At 40.3% G+C, this 18,286-nt stretch overlaps 2 protein-coding genes across 3 annotated transcripts; one reads left to right on the plus strand and one right to left on the minus strand.

The window, feature by feature from the left end:
- The first annotated feature begins 437 nt into the window (after window positions 1-437).
- Window positions 438-9,103, plus strand: LOC119005894. The gene is made up of 11 exons (XM_037073977.1): window positions 438-2,671; window positions 3,091-3,492; window positions 3,701-4,066; window positions 4,956-5,309; window positions 5,404-5,421; window positions 6,254-6,317; window positions 6,401-6,444; window positions 6,948-7,098; window positions 7,176-7,289; window positions 7,990-8,057; window positions 8,735-9,103. Exons 1-11 carry the CDS (start codon window positions 2,291-2,293, stop codon window positions 8,756-8,758), a joined length of 1,986 nt encoding a protein of 661 aa, XP_036929872.1. The 5' UTR covers window positions 438-2,290; the 3' UTR covers window positions 8,759-9,103.
- Window positions 9,104-9,105: 2 nt separating this feature from the next.
- Window positions 9,106-18,103, minus strand: LOC119005895. 2 transcript variants are annotated; one of them, XM_037073978.1, is made up of 9 exons: window positions 17,706-18,102; window positions 16,376-16,442; window positions 16,256-16,279; window positions 15,494-15,526; window positions 14,531-14,629; window positions 12,391-12,492; window positions 11,326-11,427; window positions 11,073-11,127; window positions 9,106-10,787 (listed from the first exon to the last, which is right to left on the minus strand). In XM_037073978.1, exons 2-9 carry the CDS (start codon window positions 16,387-16,389, stop codon window positions 10,455-10,457), a joined length of 762 nt encoding a protein of 253 aa, XP_036929873.1. In that variant the 5' UTR covers window positions 16,390-16,442; window positions 17,706-18,102; the 3' UTR covers window positions 9,106-10,454. The 2 variants fall into 2 exon arrangements, with proteins under 2 accessions (XP_036929873.1, XP_036929874.1); XM_037073979.1 differs by lacking the exon at window positions 15,494-15,526 and having other exon boundaries at window positions 17,706-18,103.
- Window positions 18,104-18,286: the final 183 nt, after the last annotated feature.

Consider the following 18,286-nt stretch of genomic DNA (forward strand, 5'->3'; position numbering starts at 1 on the left):
TGACTCTGTCACCTCAGATGGCAGATGGCACAGAGAGATGATCACCAGCATCTAATCTACCTTTTCCATCTGAGGTGACGGGCCAACCTGGCGTGAGACGGTGGAGACAAGATGTTTAAATCTCTTAAACCACATAGTTGACTATAATCTGATTTCCTACTGGAATAACTCATTTCAGTCGATCACCTGAAGCCTTTTCACTTTCACTTGCATCCTGAAATTACAGCACTTGTAGCTGTAATGTGGATGTGTTCATGATGTTCATTCATATTTGTCATCACTTCTTGCAGTTGGACGTCACAGTGTAGGAACGACTTTGATCTCTCAATCAAAAGTAAACGACAGACAGAAGTCGTGTGGGATCACTGGAGTCGTTTTCATTGATAAAATAACAGATATTTCGAGGACATCCACGAACAAACCACGATGATTTCCTGAACCTAACCAAGTCAATTTTCCAGCTTGAACCAAAACACACTGCGAGCGTACGGTTGACGGTCATATTATCTTTAAACACGTTGTTATATTTGTCAATTTTAGGAGTCTAATGCAATTTATCTATTTATTTGTTTGGGTATAATGGTGTGTAATGCCTTGTGTTACTCATGCGAGTGTTTATTCACCACAAACAGCCAGATTAGTTTATTGTACATCACCTGCAAGCTCGAGGTTGCTTCACTTGAACACACGTTCAGTTTTTGGGTAAATTTCTAAAACAACAAACGCTGTTGGTTGATTTTGGGGAAGACATTTTAACATGCACGGTTGACTGCATGTTTAGCAGCTTTGTGTTTGTTAATTGAGTCATTTCAGTTTAGTTTGAATGTGATTTAAAACCCTGAAAATGAAATCCTCTCTGGTCCAGCCAGTTGTCATTCTCTGCTGTTTTTTTTCCTTTTCAGATTATTAAGACAATCTGGAGTCGCACAGTTTTAGTTGCATATCTGGCATCTGGTTCATAACTCACACGCTCATCTGTCACTGTGATCTGAATCTGACATACTTGTGTTCAGACAGCAGGTCGATCTGTCTCCATCGTCTCAGGGCTGACAATCAGACATCACCCACAGTCTGACGCCCATCAGAATAATGTCTTTATTATCAACCCTTAGATGGTTTTTAGCTCTAAAACACTTTGTAACTTGGAAATCCACACTGTACGTGCAAAGCTAAAAGTGTTAGCAAATAGGCTAACCCGTCATTTTTTGAACTTTTCCTCTAACCAAGCAATAACAAGCAGAAGATGTGGCATGAAGTCGCCTCGGCTAACTGACCACATAAATGCGAGGAATCAGAAAATTCAGAATTCAGCCAAAGACATCACACTCAGGGTGGGACATCGGACCACGCTTCACCAATTCATTAGACAACAGCTAACGCTAGTATATAACAGCATTCTAGCAAATGTTACTGTTTCATACGATAGACCACAATTAGGAAAAGTGAACATTAAGTCCGAATTATCACCGCACATCTATTTTGACACCTTTGTTTAAACCTAAATCAAATCAAAATCGAACATTAATGTTTACTGGATGCTAACATCAGCTACCAAGTTATCAAAAATGAAATACGGACAAATGTGCCTCCAGATTTCCAATATCCATCATCTTTTCAGTTGCTGGTCAGTTAAGAAGCAGTTTGAGAGTTTGTCAGAATAACTAACTTTATACATCTTTGCTGACACGAGGGTGACGTTGGAGGAAAATGGCCGTCGTGTGAATAAGGTCTTTTATTTCACAAATTACGAGACAGAAATGGTTCCTTCACTTTTTCAGAGGGAATTGAGCACTAAGGACCTTCTAGCAGCATATTAGAGAATACTTAAAGATACATGTGCTCAGGAAATCATGAAGTTGATCTCATGCAAATCATTGTAAGGCACTCTGAGATCAAAAACAACTTGAGGACAAAGTGGTTTAAGCCACCGAGAACAGAGAACTCTTTATTTTCCTGTGTTGAAATACTTCCCATCCATCGGGTTTATTGTGCCAGCTTTTGTGCAACCACCCCCAGGTTACACAGAAACACACAATCACAACCAGATGTCGTCTTGAATTTCCCAGAATCCAGCTGCTGCTCTGGGACCAGTTTGGCTCTCATTATGTGTTGAGCATCTTATTGATATGTGGCCTTGCCAGTGGCTCCAAATCAGCCCTTTGTTTGTTGAAACTCCATTCGTGGAGGGCCACTCCACCTCCTCGGCAGGGCAGAGACACACTGGTCTCAAACCTCCACAAGCATTTTTGTCAATCAGCACAGGGCAGCTGTTTTGAGATTCCTGCACAACATGAAGAATTTCATCTTCTTGGTTTTTGGTTTGCTGCCGTTTCCTCAGCAGACACAGAGCAGGACTGATTGCAGACCAATGACGGCCATCTTTTGTCAAGGTTTGGGATACACCACCACCCCCAATCCAACTGGAGCTATCGGCTACAACCTGCAGCAGACTGGTCAGATGGTGGAGACCGCCTGTTCTCCACACGTTGCCACGGTCTTGTGTCGTGTCGTTGTGCCTGAATGCGGCTCGGATGACGACAGCCACTTGAAGCCGTGTCGAGCGCTCTGTCAGAAGGTCAAGACGGACTGTGAATCTGCCTTCAAAGCGAAGCGGCTGTACTGGCCCACGAGGCTCCGATGTGAAAGTTTACCAGAGTCCAACTGCATCCAGGTACATCTCCTCTTGTTTCTGACATTTGTTTTACTTTAAAGAATGGACTCAGGGGCTTTTGTCCGTCAAGATTTAAATGAGAAGACGAACACCACTTTGACCTCTGCAGCTACAGCGAGAAGGCGGCTATAAGTCACTGCATGTCTGTCCTCCTCCTGCTAATGCAAAGAAAAAAGGAAAGACATTTTCTGGTATCCAGTCAGGACAGAGGACTCTATAAAGAGGCAGTCCTGTGTCAAGACAAGATGGTGGTCTTGATGGGGGCATCATCACAGACGGACATCTGGGCTGACCCCAGATCCATTTTGGCTAACCAGTGTCCAACTCATTTCTAACTGTGGCATCGTGTGATCAAAAAGATAAACAAGGTGGATGTACTCGTGGATTGTAAAAACTGATTTATGTTTCTCTTCATGCAGGGTCCAGTCACTCCTGTTCAACCCCAGATCAATCACTCCCCTTCCCTCCCCGTGTCAACTTGTCAGCCAATCACTGTCCCACTCTGCAAAAACCTGGCATACACTGAAACCGCCATGCCCAACGTCCTCGGACACACGCTTCAAGCCGACGCCAACTTGCAGATACAAACGTTTGCACCACTTATACAAGTGGGGTGCTCCCCTCATCTGACGCAGTTCTTGTGCTCCGTCTACACTCCTGAGTGTGTAGAGGGAAGACCTCAACCTCCCTGCAGGATGCTCTGTGAGACCGTGAAGTCCAGCTGTGAGCCGGTGCTGAACAGGCATGAATTACTATGGCCGGAAGCCCTCAAGTGTGAAGCATTTACCACAGAGTCCTGCAAAGACATACCTGCCCTGCCTGTAAGTGTGCTCTTTTGGAATGAAAATGAGGATGTTTGTGGCTCCGATACCCATCTTACAACCAAGTTTTGTGTGAATCTGTCGTGTAGTTTTTGTATAATCCTGCTGACAATCCAACCAACCAGCAAACACACAAATGCGAAAACAAAACCTCCTTGGTGAAGGTAAAAGTTGGGAATTCATGTTCGTTCATTATTTGTGTTCTCAGGTCCCACAGTTCAGTTTTGTAACAAAACCTCCTGCAACATGTGAGCTGATCACAATCCCTCTCTGCCAAGACCTGCCCTACATTGACACAGCCATGCCCAATATTCTCGGCCACAAATCTCAGGAGGACGCAGGGCTGGAGGTCCATCAGTTTGCACCACTTATAAAAGTGGGGTGCTCCTCTCACCTGAAGCCCTTCCTGTGCTCCGTCTACACTCCTGAGTGCACGTCAGGAAAACTGCGTCCACCCTGCAGGACGCTCTGTGAACAGGCTCGCGCCGGCTGCGAGACGCTGATGAACAAGTTCGGCTTCCCGTGGCCCAACGCACTCAGCTGCGATAAGTTTAGCACCGAGTCCTGCGAACACGTAAGTCTGCTCTTTGTTAACAGCTGATCTTCTGTGATGAAAACACAACACCTGGGTGGACACGCTCAATTCTCAACCCTTCTCTGGCGCGATGGTACTGCAGTGGGCAAACACTTTTCATAACTTTACAATCAACTTACTTACTAACTATAAAATACACTCACAGCTGGAGTCTTAAATCAGAGGTGAAACAGCAGGTCGTCAGTCCAAAAGGTGTTTATTCACAAACACAGAACACACACACACGAGGCACCCGGAGTGAACTGAGAAACTCTTTGCTGATCATCCAGCTTATATACTCCTGGTCCAGGTAGAACCTCCACGCCCCGGGACCATCCCTGTATCATTATGATCAACCGGGGCTTCAGAACTTCAAAACATACCCATGTCTTTATCATTCTTGGATGTGTTTTTCAAAAAGCCTGCAAATGCCTCACCCAGGCCCCTTCCTTCAACACCTGTTGCTCATTTATTTCAACATTGTCATTATAAATGGTTGCATCAAACATTGGTCTTTGCCTGACATCCCCATCAGACTCGAGCTGAATGTTAGAGCTCAGCTGGGACTGCAACTGATGTTCCAACCGCCCAACCGTTCCACCACAGTACCAAGAATGTTGAAATTAACGACGCTGGTTTGACGGTTTCTTTTTATCTCCAGCGATGATATAAAAAAAAGTAACCACCGCAACACGTGTGAGTACCTGATTGTTGCTAACTGTCTTATCGTTACTGCACATGTGCAGCTCTAAACAGAGATGAGAAAGAAGTCCCAGAAAAAAAAGATGTCATAAAAATAAAAAAGGGCCCAAAAAGGAGCCTTGTGGGACGCCACAGGAGATGAAACACACCTGTTAAAACTCGTAGTTTTGTTTGCGTCTCGTTGCAGTACGGCGTGAGCAGCAGCGGGGGGATCTGCGAGCCCATCACCATCCCGGTGTGCCAGGGTCTCCCCTACAACCAGACCATCATGCCAAACCTCCTGGGACACGCCAATCAAAGAGAGGCGGTGGTGAAGATGTCCTTCTTCAACTCCATCGTGCAAGCCGTGTGCTCGGTGGACATCCGCCTCTTCGTGTGCATGGTGTACGCCCCCCGCTGTGTGGCCGGGGAAGTGCAGCGGCCCTGCAAGTCCTTCTGCCAGAGAGCCAAAACGGGCTGCGAGGAACTGACGAACAGATTTGGCGTTTCGTGGCCGAACGAGCTGCTCTGTGACTCGTTCCCAGACGAGAACTGTATATCAGTGAGTAATGAACAGTGTGTTGGAAGAGATCAGTTTGGTGACAGAAACGTAAAGAACGTCTTCTCACTTTCTCTCTTTTCCTTTTCTTTCACAGGAAGAAAGCAGACTCGAGGTAATTCCAAACATGTTTCCAAACATTCATGTCTGCACATTAATCTCACAGGTTCTGACAGAGATCATCAATAACATGTACTAAAGACAGAAACCACAGTTAAGGGCAACTGGACCGGACAAATTCAAAGAGCAAATGCCTGAAGAAAGAGTGTAAAATAATAATAATACTGTAAAGGTACCCTGGGGAGTTTCTGATCACCTGTAGCTCCAGAAGGTAACTGCCAGCAAGTTGGGGTGTCACAATTCTCCACGTCCCCGATTCAGTTTTTCTTTAGATTTTAAGATCACGATTTGGTTACATTCTTGATTCAAACTCATATTTGCACATCTGAATTTGTATAGAAACTTAACTAGATAACTCTGCAGGTTATGTTCAAATTACCACAATGTTTTTTATCCATCAAAAAGAAAAGTGGAGGGTTTGTTGAATCCTGCAGCAGGACTGTGTTTGAAACTCCTGCTGAGGATTTGGCTCCATGGCACTCGTAGTGGTCAAAAAATAGTTTCTAAACCCAAGTTTTGACAAGTGTCATATGTTTGCCAGTATTTTAGGGTCATTTCATGCATTTATTGAACTGCATTTTCTGCACAGCCTCAATTAATTTGCAGGTCAAGACATGTTTTCGATGTTATGTGTTATATGTTAATCTCTTTATTCAATTATTGCAACGGGCGCAGATCAGATCGCTGCTGGTTTGACTTGTTTCTGTGTTAAATATTTACATTTTCATGCTGTTTGTTCATCATGTCCCTGGTGTGTAGAGACATTTGGAGGTATTTCATGTCATGTGAAGCGGAAACGTCTCTCACTTTGTCGTCTGTTACAACAGATGCTGAGTGCTGAAGGTGTTCGCGCTAAGCTTGATGCCGGTGGTTTCTCTGTTCGTGGCAAATGTGAGTTTATTTTCCACTACTATTTCATCGTCTTAATGAAACCGTTTTACACTCGTGAATGTGTTTTATTCTCCGTGATTTAGCCCTGAGCCTCAGGACAGCCCGCCTGCTGCTGACTCTGATGGACGTATCCTTCACAGCTGACACTGCTCAGGGTTTATAGTCCTGACATGCGACTTGTTTCAGGATCAGTGGTGTCCAAACAGAAGGAGCCAAACTTGTTCTGAATGCACTGCATGCTATATTTGAAACTCTCACAACCTGTAAAACCCTGAGGACCAACTGTAGAAAACAGAGGCAGGCAGGTTGAAAACTAAGATGAGCTTTAAGGGGCAAAAGATAAGACAAAGACGAGGAATCAGGAGGTAAATACAGGGAAACAGATGAAACAACGGAGAGTGAAGGACTAACGAGGGCACGAGATGCAGGTGGAGACACTGAGAACCGGGCGGAGCTAACGAGGGCGATGTGAAACAGGTGTGGGAGGGGAGCTCAGACTGGAGGAGCACAGGTGAGGAGGAGGAAGTGAAGACAATATATTATTACAAAATAAAACAGGAAACAGCTCAACATTACAGGAGCTTTTATGCTGTAAGGTGCTGAGTGTTTTCTCTAACCAGCAACTTTCAGGCTGACGGTTCTGGAGACCTGGACGTGGTCGAGGTCTTCAAGCTGGAGCACTACGTGGCCGTCGTCAGGAGGGAGTACGTGGAGAGCTACGAGAGGAGGAACCCACCGGCCGTCACTCAGAACCAGATGAAGAAGATTCTGTCCGCCCGTGGTAACACATGACATCCTTTAAAGATACAAGAGCAGCTCAGGTTTAAAGAACCAGAAATAATTTGTGTGCCTTTGCAGGATTCGATTTAGACGATAAGACCTTCAGAACTCTGTGGCAGGACTATCAGTCGACAGGCGGGATCGACTACGATGAGTTTGTGGCGGTTCTGACCAAACTTCAGATCCTCAGAGGTGACGGAAAAAAAATCTACACTTTTACTCAAGTACTGTACTTAAATACAGCTCTGAGGTATTTCTACTGATACTATATTTCTGATTCACAACAGTTAAAGGATAATTTCACATATTTTGACAAGTTCATTGTAAAATATCTAAAAAAAAAACACACATTAAAGTCAGCTTCACCTTTACCAGCAACAATATTAGCATGGCTTCATTTTTTATATTCATTAAATAACACAAACATATTATGACATGACTGCATCAATAATCATACATCAATATTATAATTCAAATATTATGAGTGCTAAAATATTCTAAATTTTATAAAAGCAGGACTTTTTAATTCTTCTTTATCACTTCATAACATCCAGCATGAATACATTCATTTATGGTTAATCAAACAATGTATTATGCAGTTGTTCATAAAACGGTTGTAACTGGTATGTACAGCTGATGAATAAATGTGATTTCAGTGTCTGTTGACAGTAAAATAATTATTAATGTAAGTTCAATAAACTAAAGTGTTACACTGGATTAAAGTCAACATATTGTTATTGTGTTTGGTAACAACTGTGATAAAATACAATTCAAGATACTGCAAGAATTAAAAAAAAACCTCTCAATTAGATTTTATTATCATATATTATATTTAAACTAGAAATGTGGGTAAACTTCAGTAATTAACGTAAATACTTGCGTGTCGTCGTAGATCGTTTCCAGGCTCATCTGATGAGCGTGCCGTGTGACTGTGAGGTCGCCAGCTTCTCCTTCAAGCAGGTGAGTTTAAATTCAAGTTTTTATTATTGATGCTGTTAAATCTTCTATTGATCCTCAGAGGAAACATTCAGGCGTTTGACAGAATTAAGTACAGATTCAGAGAAAAAAATATCTATGAAATAATATATATAATATTTTCTGTCTTGATTACAGATAAATAAAAAATATTCTATACATTCTGGAAGAAGTAAGAAGTCTTCTGCTTGATTTTCCTCATATGAAATTATAAACTGCGTTCTCGTGTTCTACATCTTCACACTTTTCTCTAATAAAATATACTTCACGAAAGCGTTTTAAAAAGAAACAGTGATAAAAAGTGATACAGTCGTGTGATTAGATAAAACCAGAATGAAACATGATTAATGACACCAAGACTAACTTAGTGGTGTAAAATAAAAAGTCAAGTGTCAGAGTTAATTACTCGGGTTGTCACAGTGATGAAGTGAGTTTAATAATATTTAAACATTTTATTTGGTGAAGGAGAAAGAAAGGAGAGTTTCAACATTTGGATTAATCTGATTCTGTTAACACGGCGACACCTGCTGGTCAGACCTTGACACTGATCGTATTAACAACATATTTTGTCACACTATAAAGAGAATGTTTACATTTGTATTAACCTCAGGTTGCACGTTAATAGTTCAGCTGGTTAATACTTTTTTTTTTCCTCCTCTCAGTTCATGAAATCAACGATAATCTGAGGATCAGAGGAGCTGAGCTGACGGGAGGAGGAATTAAAACTTGTAATCACAGAGCTGCAATGATCATCATAATTAATAATCCTTCATTATCACAGTGCAGAAACATTTTAACACTGAAAGTAAGCTGCTGTGAGTCCAAGCTATTTCTTTCTGTCAGTTTTTAAGATGCAGAGTTTCTTAAGTTGTGTTTTCAGATCGCAGATGAAGTTTTAATTACATAAAAATACTCTGCTGCTGTAATCATGAAGCTTTCTCTACGTTATTTTATGTCTTTGGTAAAAAAAAAAAAAAGTGATGAAATAAATGTGAACACTGTGTTGGATTTAAATAAAGACAACCAGATGATCTGTTGTGTTAATATCTTTATTATATATATATTACATGTATCATTTTTATTATTCCAGTATGCCCTCTGCTTTCTGCTAAATGTCCAAGTCCATGCGGTAAGGTACCAACGCGCCCGAGGTCCTCAAACGTCCTCAAAGTCCAAACTTCATGCCATCAGAGTCAACAAAAGAACTTCACTGTCCACGTAATAATCCACAGTTAGTTGGTAAAAGTGGTTAATCCTCCGTGTGCTCTGTTATTCTTGGATCCAACTGCGAATCTGCTGAAGTCCATTCTGCGATGACTGGCGGCTCACATACTCCGTTTTGTAGGTTAATCCAAAGATGGAGAGCGGAGAAGGAACATCGTCTCCTCTGTTGCTGCGTCATCTTTGCTAACTTCTTAATAAAGGCTGCGCAGCCGTTTCCGGTAGCACGATGATTTACCGGTCCGTGAATAACCGACAAAACCGTAGTTTAGTTTGTAAGAAATGGCCAGAATTTCAATGTAGGTTAGAATCTATAGGGGGGACCATGACTGCTGACTGCTGCTGTTAGCAATTAGCTCAGTTAGCCTAGTGGTTGTTTCTTCACTCTGTTAGAAATGTCTTGAACTAAAATTCTGGCCACATCTTACAAATTACCCCTGTTAACAAAAAAAGCCCACATTTAATGCTCCAAACTGGAACTAACGATTTGATTTGTTTATAAGATGCTGCGCCGTCTTTACACTGAGTCCGTCCCAGTCTGGTGTCCAGCCGTGTTCACTGGGAGGCTGAGAGACGTCATTTGTCATTTTATTTTATTTCTTTTTTTTTTTTAGGTAGATGGTTTTAAATTGGCACTTAGCATATTAGGTGAAGGGACATTAACTGTGCTCTCAGACTCTGAGTGGAAGCTGTCAATCAGAATCAATCAGGTTAAAGGAGCACGCTGTAGTTATGAAGAAGAGAAAGATGTTCACTGGTTGAAACAAACTAAATAATCAAACTCTCTTTGTGAGTAAATGTCTGAATGAACTGAATAATCAAACTGACTCTAAAGGACAACACAATTTATACCGTTTTTCTTTTTGTTTATATGTGGCAGACCCCGCCACCTTGCTAAGCTTCTAACAGTGTTCAGGGACCTTATTTTCCTCTGAGAACAGTTTGTTTCATCACTTATTATTCATATTTTAAATATTCAAATTCTGGTTTTAATTTCCTCTCCAACACAACACGGTGCCTCTTTAACAGGAAAACCAAACTGCTTACAGCGATTCAACCGTGTCTGACACATCATGACATTGTTAACAGAAGATCTGTGGGATTTTTACTTGCACAAACGTGGGCTCTTTTTGTAACAGCACTGGACTTTGTAGAAGTTCTCTACCTGAAGCAGGTGCTGAACACCACACTGATGGCAGACATCAGACCTGGAAATGCAGCGTTTTGTTTTGTGTTCTTTGCTACACTTTCTAAGAGTCTCTTACTTCTCTTCTCCAGAGAGGCAGCCAGCTCCCCCAGGTTCATCCTCCTCATGAACAGCAGTGTCATGTCCAGAACCAACTTACTGCTGTACCTCCTTTGCGCTTCCTCTTCATCGACCACCCCCTCGTCCTCACACTGGTCCTCGGGGCATTCTGGGTAATCTGGACTCAGCATCTCCTTGAATATCTTCAGCTTTTTCTTCACAAAGCCAACAACGTTCTCCTCAAGACACTGGAACAAAAGCATGTCAATTTAACTTTTAACATCACAAACTCAAATCTCATTCTGAACACACCATCAGTTTCATCCGTCAGAGTCTAAATTCACATTTGCATCATTTCTTTTGTAGTGACTAACTCCCCTTTCAGTCAACATCCTCAACACAACGTAGATTGCATCTTTGCAATGGTAACCTAAAGGAACCTGCTCAAAATGGCTGTTGAGGCCAATGAGACTCTCACAGGCACAGGAAAGCAAATTTCCTTTTTCCGAATGGAAGAGTTGTAGAGTACGCACCATAAATATGGAGTCCAGGGGACTACGACGGTCGGTGGAACCATCGGAGGTCTCTCTGAGGAGAAAACATGATCCATTAATGATGAAGAGATTTTTATTAACATCGACACTGAACAAAGTAGAAGTTCACGCCTCATACACAAAACCAACAGTCTGAAGAGAAGCAGTTCATTGAAAAGATTAATTTAACTAAATTGAGCACTGACAAAAAACAAAGTAAAATTATTTATTCTAATATAAATTCTCTTCATACTTTGAATGTTGCAGATTGAAAGATGGAGGAAAGTCCTTGGACCGGTCACTCTTCATGGACACACAGCTTGGTTCAGGAGAATCTGGTCTGTTCTGCTCAGTCCTGAAAGAAAACGGACATTAAATAAAGAAATAGAGAATTAAAAAGATTTCATTCTGGTTTGACTTTGGTATTATAGAAAGAGGGAAGAACATGGACTGTCACTGTTCAACTGGAAAAACAGGTTATTATGGAAGAATCCTTTTTGTTTCACACAATCCTGAAAGAAATGAAGCACTGACAGAATATACAGATCATTTATTAGATGTCTACAAATGTTCTGGTGACTGACGTGAATTAAATTTCAGAGTGACAAACAAACATTTCAATTTTTTGTGAATTTAAGCTTCAAGAGTTTATTTGACTTAACTGGAATTTAGATCAATTAAGTTGATCGACCTGTTACTCACTTCTGAATGATACAGATCAATGGAAAAACAAACAAAAAGGTTTTGCTCAGTTAAAAATGAATTTACTGTAATTTCCAGACTATAAGCTGCTACTTTTTTAACACACTTTGAACCCTGCGGCACTTTAGCAGGAAGCACGAGAGCGAGATAGATGTGGAAGAGATAATGTGCAGAGGAAGACGCTAGTTTGATTGTGTTTTGTCACAGTCATTTTGCACATCCTGCACACACCCTCATCATGGAAAACACACAAAGAAATGCATATGATGCAGCTTTTAAGTTAAAGGCAATCGATCTGGCTGTCGACGGAGGTAATAGAGCTGCTGCTCGACATCAATGTATTTTTTTTTAACCAGCCGTGTTTCAGGCACTCTTCAGAAAAAAGCATTTATTTAATTAAAAAGTAAAACCTGCGGCTTATACACAAGTGCGGCCTATGTATGTACACTTTTTTTTTCTCCTTTTTAAAAGTAGTTAGTCAGGCTTATATTCAGGTGCACTCAATAGTCCGGAAAATTACGGTAAACCAAATTGAGAAAAATATGAAATCCAATTTCGAGAAAATCAACAGAGCTGTTTATTCATAATATTTTTTATAAATAAATTCTCTGCATACTTCAAATGTTGCAGATTGAAAGATGGAGGAAAGTCCTTGGACCGGTCACTCTTCATGGACACACAGCTTGGTTCAGGAGAACCTGGTCTGTTCTGCTCGGTCCTGAAAGAAAACGGACATTAAATAAAGAAACAGAGAATTAAAAAGATTTCATTCTGGTTCTGGTGACTTAATTCTAATTACACTGAGCATTGCTGCAGTATTTGTGCATCAATAAGTTTGTTTGACTTTTGTTGGAATCACTGTACATATTATCACTCGCTTATTTTGTGTTTTGCAAAGAGTAACTGTTGCTGAGTCAGCTTCTTGTCTGCATAGAGAAATCACACACTTGCTACTATAGCGAGGCCACGAACTCCCTGTGCAGCTGCTTCATAACCAGATAAGAGAAACCTTGACTATGTCCTACTTTGAAAGAGGAAGACAATATTAGCAAATGCATGTGCTGAGAAAAATAAAGTTGTGCAAGAGTTAACCACAATGACCTTTTTGTAACCATCCTAAGGAAATAAAAGATAGGAGAACAGGGAGTGCGGCAGAGCAGTTTGGAGCGTGAGACATTGCGCACACTCTGTTCTCCTTGCAAGTAAAACTAATCGCCTGATTGTCGTTTTTTCTCTGTCTAGTCTTTGTTTAACGAATGTTTTAGGTGTTTGAACCTGACAACTTTGGTATTAAAGAAAGAAGGACGACCATGAACTGTCACTTTTCCACTGGACAAACAAGTTATTATGGAAAAATCCTTTTTGTTTCACACAATCCTGAAAGAAATGAAGCACTGACAGAATACATGTATCATTTATTAGATCACTACAAATTTCTGGTGACTTTCGTAAATTAAATTACATTGCAGAGTGAAATAAAAGCAAATTTTTGGAGAATTTAAAGTGAAACTCTCCCCAAAAAGCAACCAAGGCTTCATCTGTGATTGAATATGAGTCAAACCTTTGTGTAAAAACATAATTACGACAAACGAGGCACTTTAAAGATATACCGTAGTTTCGTTTTCGGTCATGGCAGACAAAAAGCGTCGACCTCCAAGTGCAACCTAACAGGCAGGTGAGTAATGTAGGACCACTACTCAAGCGTTCCTGTTCGCACTCGGGGATCGATGCTTTTTGTCTGCCATGATGGCGACGCGCTGAAGATGCTACTGCTAACGTGAGTTGTTCATAAACCTTCTTTATAGTAACTCTGTGTTCACAAACAATGTTGTCAGTGCTGGTGTTCATGTGTAGAGACCCTGGTGATGCTACCAGCAAAGTTTCATGTTGTGTCGAGACTTCTTACTGTTTTAAAACTAGAGATTTTGATGCTATACTTAAAGTGCCCGTAGCACTCCCACTGAAAATGAGCTTAACACAAAATGAAAATACAGTAAATCTTAAAAGTGCCTCTTTCATTGTAATTATGCTTTTACATGAAGGTTTGACTCATATTCAATCACAAATAAAGCCTTGGTTGCTTTTTGGCAAGAGTTTCTCTTTTACCTTCAAGAGTTTATTTGACCTAATCTGCTGACAGGCTGTAACATGGACATCTACGTTATAAACAGAAAAACGAAAATGCTGGAATATGTTTCTGTCTGCAAAATTCATGTTTCCGTCTCTGCCAGTGACAGTAAGCGCACGTTCGACGGATTGACTAGTTTGGACTACCGGAAGACACGGATGTCAACAAACCGGTATGTAGCTCCTTGCACAAACACACTGTTTTAACCACTTTTTTATTCATTTTGAGTCATACACGCTATACTGCTGTATTGTAAGGGGTCTGCTGATGTTGCATGACTTTTGGGGTGAGATGTGGAGCATGTTAAGAAGCTTAAAACACAGTGTAAAGTTCTGACCCTATGCTGTTAGCTGTCAATGCTAACTCTCCATTCACAGAGCCCTGTAATGGTCTGTTGGACCAAATGTGTTCGCGTCTTCGGTACTGGCAAGTCAAGGGTAGCTTGAGCAATGAAGCTGCATGTTTAAATCGACCGAAGTTCTCCTTTAATTGGAATTTAAATACTCACTTCTAAATGATACGGATCAATGGAAAAACAAATGAGAATTTAAAGAGAAGTAGAAAAGGTTTTATTGGCTTTAAAATGAACTTTAAATGAAACTAATTTCAATATAAATTCTCTACATACTCTGAATGTTGCCATTTGAAAGACAGAGGAGAGTCCTTGAACCAGCCACTCTTCATGGACACACGGCGTGGTTCAGGATCTTCTATGTACAGCTTCAACCTGAAAGAAACGAGACATCAAATAAAGACACAAAGAATCAAAAAGATTTAAAATGGTTCTGTTGACGTAATCTAAATCACACTGAGCATTTTTCAAGAACGTGTGCTTCAAAAAGTCGTTTGAGTTACTCTTGCAATACATCTTCCAGGGACTCTTCTTTGTGAAACCCAGGGATTGACAACAAATACCTTAAAAATAAGAGATGATAGTCCAAAGACAGTTAGGTTTAATCTACAACCAACAGACCAACCAAAAATTTAGAGACATTAACAGCCAAAAGGTAACTCAAAGAGGTGAAACAGACATATGATGAGAACTTTGTTCACTTTCTTCTCACACTCTCATTCTGTCCTCTCAAGAACTGATTACTTCTTTATGTTCATCACAGAGACGTAGAATCATTAATTGTTACAGAAGTTAAAGATTTATCAGATCGTGCAGGTGAATGTTTCTCATTACATTTCATACCAAAGCTACAGACAGAACATGTGCTGTGTATATATTCATGGAGGGTTCACTGGGCCTGATCACATTCACACAGTTACATGTTCACAGGTCATGTGTGACCATGTTGTGCATTATGTTTACAAGAGTTCACAGAGACTGACAGATATTATAGATTAAAAGCAATGAAAAGAAGTGTTGTGAGAACCTTTATAGTCTTTGAGTCTTTGTAAGTTCAGAGATCAATCTGACACTTCTGAGGAATAAGATGAAGAGGACCAAAGAAAGACTGGGAAGGTTGAAAATTGTGACAAATCAGCTAAAAATGGCTCCTGGTGATTTAATTTAAAATTACAATGAGCATTAACATACACTGACCATTTTTAGAAAATTTGTGCTCAGACGGGTGGTTTGACTTACTGTCTGTGAAGATCTTTCACGATTTGCTGAAATCTACAAGAGAAAAAAGGTGACGATGCATCAAAAGGCCGTAAAAATAAGAGAAAATGGTCCAAAGAAAGTTAAATTTAATCTACAACCAACAGACCAACCAAAAATTTAGAGACATTAACAGCCAAAAGGTAACTCAAAGAGGTGAAACAGACATATGATGAGAACTTTGTTCACTTTCTTCTCACACTCTCATTCTGTCCTCTCAAGAACTGATTACTTCTTTATGTTCATCACAGAGACGTAGAATCATTAATTGTTACAGAAGTTAAAGATTTATCAGATCGTGCAGGTGAATGTTTCTCATTACATTTCATAACAAAGCTACAGACAGAACATGTGCTGTGTATATATTCATGGAGGGTTCACTGGGCCTGATCACATTCACACAGTTACATGTTCACAGGTCATGTGTGACCATGTTGTGCATTATGTTTACAAGAGTTCACAGAGACTGACAGATATTATAGATTAAAAGCAATGAAAAGAAGTGTTGTGAGAACCTTTATAGTCTTTGAGTCTTTGTAAGTTCAGAGATCAATCTGACACTTTTGAGGAATAAGATGAAGAGGACCAAAGAAAGATTGGGAAGGTTAGAAATTGTGACAAATCAGTAAAGAGGTGGAAAGAGAGGTTAAATAAATAATGAAGTAATGTCAGATTAATGTTATAAATACAGTGAAGTTACACTCCTTATTCAGAATGTGCATTCAAAAAGTGTCTCTGACTTACATATCATCAACAGACGGCCCCATCCTGAAAGAAAAGGAGCAATGACAAAGAAATAAAACACTTTTTAGAGAATTTGTGCTCAGAAAGTTAATTTGATTTAAATAAAAAATTGAACCTTGCCTTATGATATCCATGGTCAGTCAGCCTTTATAGACACACAGCTTGGTAACAAAGAATCTGCTCAATCCTGAAAGAAATGGAGCCAAGTCAAGACGAGTGGAAGAATAAAGAGCTTACAGCGCTGTCACAATAAAATAACAAACCCTGGAGTACCATGAGCACATTTATTGCATCGGTTCTACTTCTAGTAAAGCCTAACCAATATATGAGTTGGTTGATATTTTCAACCTATTAGTTCTTTGTTCAGTCTCTGTATGATTGAAATGATCCTAATGATGAAGCCTCATCCTCCAAGAGCACTTTCTAATTTACATTCTTGTATCACATACGTCCTTATTCCTCATTCTGTGGACTAAAATAAAAAGATGTCCGTCTTGTCATGTCTCCACAGGCCACGTTATAGAGGGTAAAGGTCTGTCGATTTTAATGTAACTGAGCCTATAATCCAAAATGTATTTCTATCTCTTCATATATCAGACTTTGATCCTTTGTCTGCCGGCTCATCTCCATGTCCAGGTCCAGCCCTTTATTTTAAAAGGTTGAGGCCATTTAATCTTTCTATAGAGGTTATTGGGGCGGATGCAACTCAGGAGGGGTAGAGCACATCATCTAGTAATCACAAGGTCACTGGTTCGAATCCCTTGCCTGGCAGCCTCTGATATCAGTGTATGAATGTGTGTGTGTGTGTGTGTGTGAATAAGTGAAGGTCAAGTGTTGTAAAGAGCTATAGAAATGCAAAGTCTGTAATTATTTGGGCAATTTAGGTGAAAGTAACTCAAAAGTAGTGTAATAAGTAATGTTGTAGAGTCATATATTACTTGAAACTCTAACTAATACAACCAGTAATATGTCATATATTGCATTTTAAACTAACTTGCCAATCCTGTTCAGATCAGAGCCAAATTACTTTCAAATTACTTTATTTTGTCAGCAATCTGAAACAAAAATCCCAGATACCGATCATGGCAAGATGCTGATATCAGCTTCGATAATCGGTCAATCACTAATAATCAGTTTATTGAACGTGAAAAGAGGTTATGATTATCCATCACTTTCACTTCTAGATTAACAACACAGGGAGCCTCTGTTACAACACACACACAACCACCACACAATCAGAAAGAAGTTACAGGAACATTAGTACAAAATAAAGTATGTTCGTGTCCTTTATGTAGACCGAGGCTGTGCGTGGATTAACTACGCAGTTAACAGTTACATTAAATGGCCGATGGACACATTTCCGCCTTCTGTTAGCTTGATAACGGTCGCGGCTCGTGTAAGCTAACATTACATTTTAGCATTAAACACTTTCAGAGGTACGTTACGTTACCTTGTCAGCCCTCAGAGGTTAATCTGCACCGACAGATCAAGTGAAAGTATCTTGGAAGACTCTGGACTGTGACGGACCTGGAGGTTCGGACCAGTCCGAGAGCAGAACTTTGAGCAACAGGATTCCAGAGTGTAAAAACAAGGAAGTAGCTGAAGTCCTGGATGGCTGCTATCGAAAACATCGACGTAAAAGCAGTCCGGCGTTCATAAAATGTGTTACAGAGATTATTTTAAAATCATAAACACATTGTGAGGACACTTGCCTTCTTATAGAGCTATCAGGTGGACATAGGTGATTTTCAGGCGGATGTAAAGTAACAAATAAACAACTTTTTAACAGCGGTGAATAAAACCGCCAATAAATCAAAAATGGCGCTCCGAAGTCACGCCCCTTTCCGTTTGACCCCATGTGACCTCATGAAAACTTTGCATGTTTGTGAAGAGAGATGAACAATTAATTAGCTTTAGTTGTGTCATGAATCACACATATGATGTTTGTCTATTTAAAAGATCATTTTCGCCTTGAATAAAACTTTCATCAAGTTTTATTATATTTCAACTGAAATACTGAAAATATGCTGT

The sequence above is a fragment of the Acanthopagrus latus genome, chromosome 17, assembly GCF_904848185.1.
Source record: "Acanthopagrus latus isolate v.2019 chromosome 17, fAcaLat1.1, whole genome shotgun sequence".
In the NCBI taxonomy this organism is placed as follows: domain Eukaryota; kingdom Metazoa; phylum Chordata; class Actinopteri; order Spariformes; family Sparidae; genus Acanthopagrus; species Acanthopagrus latus.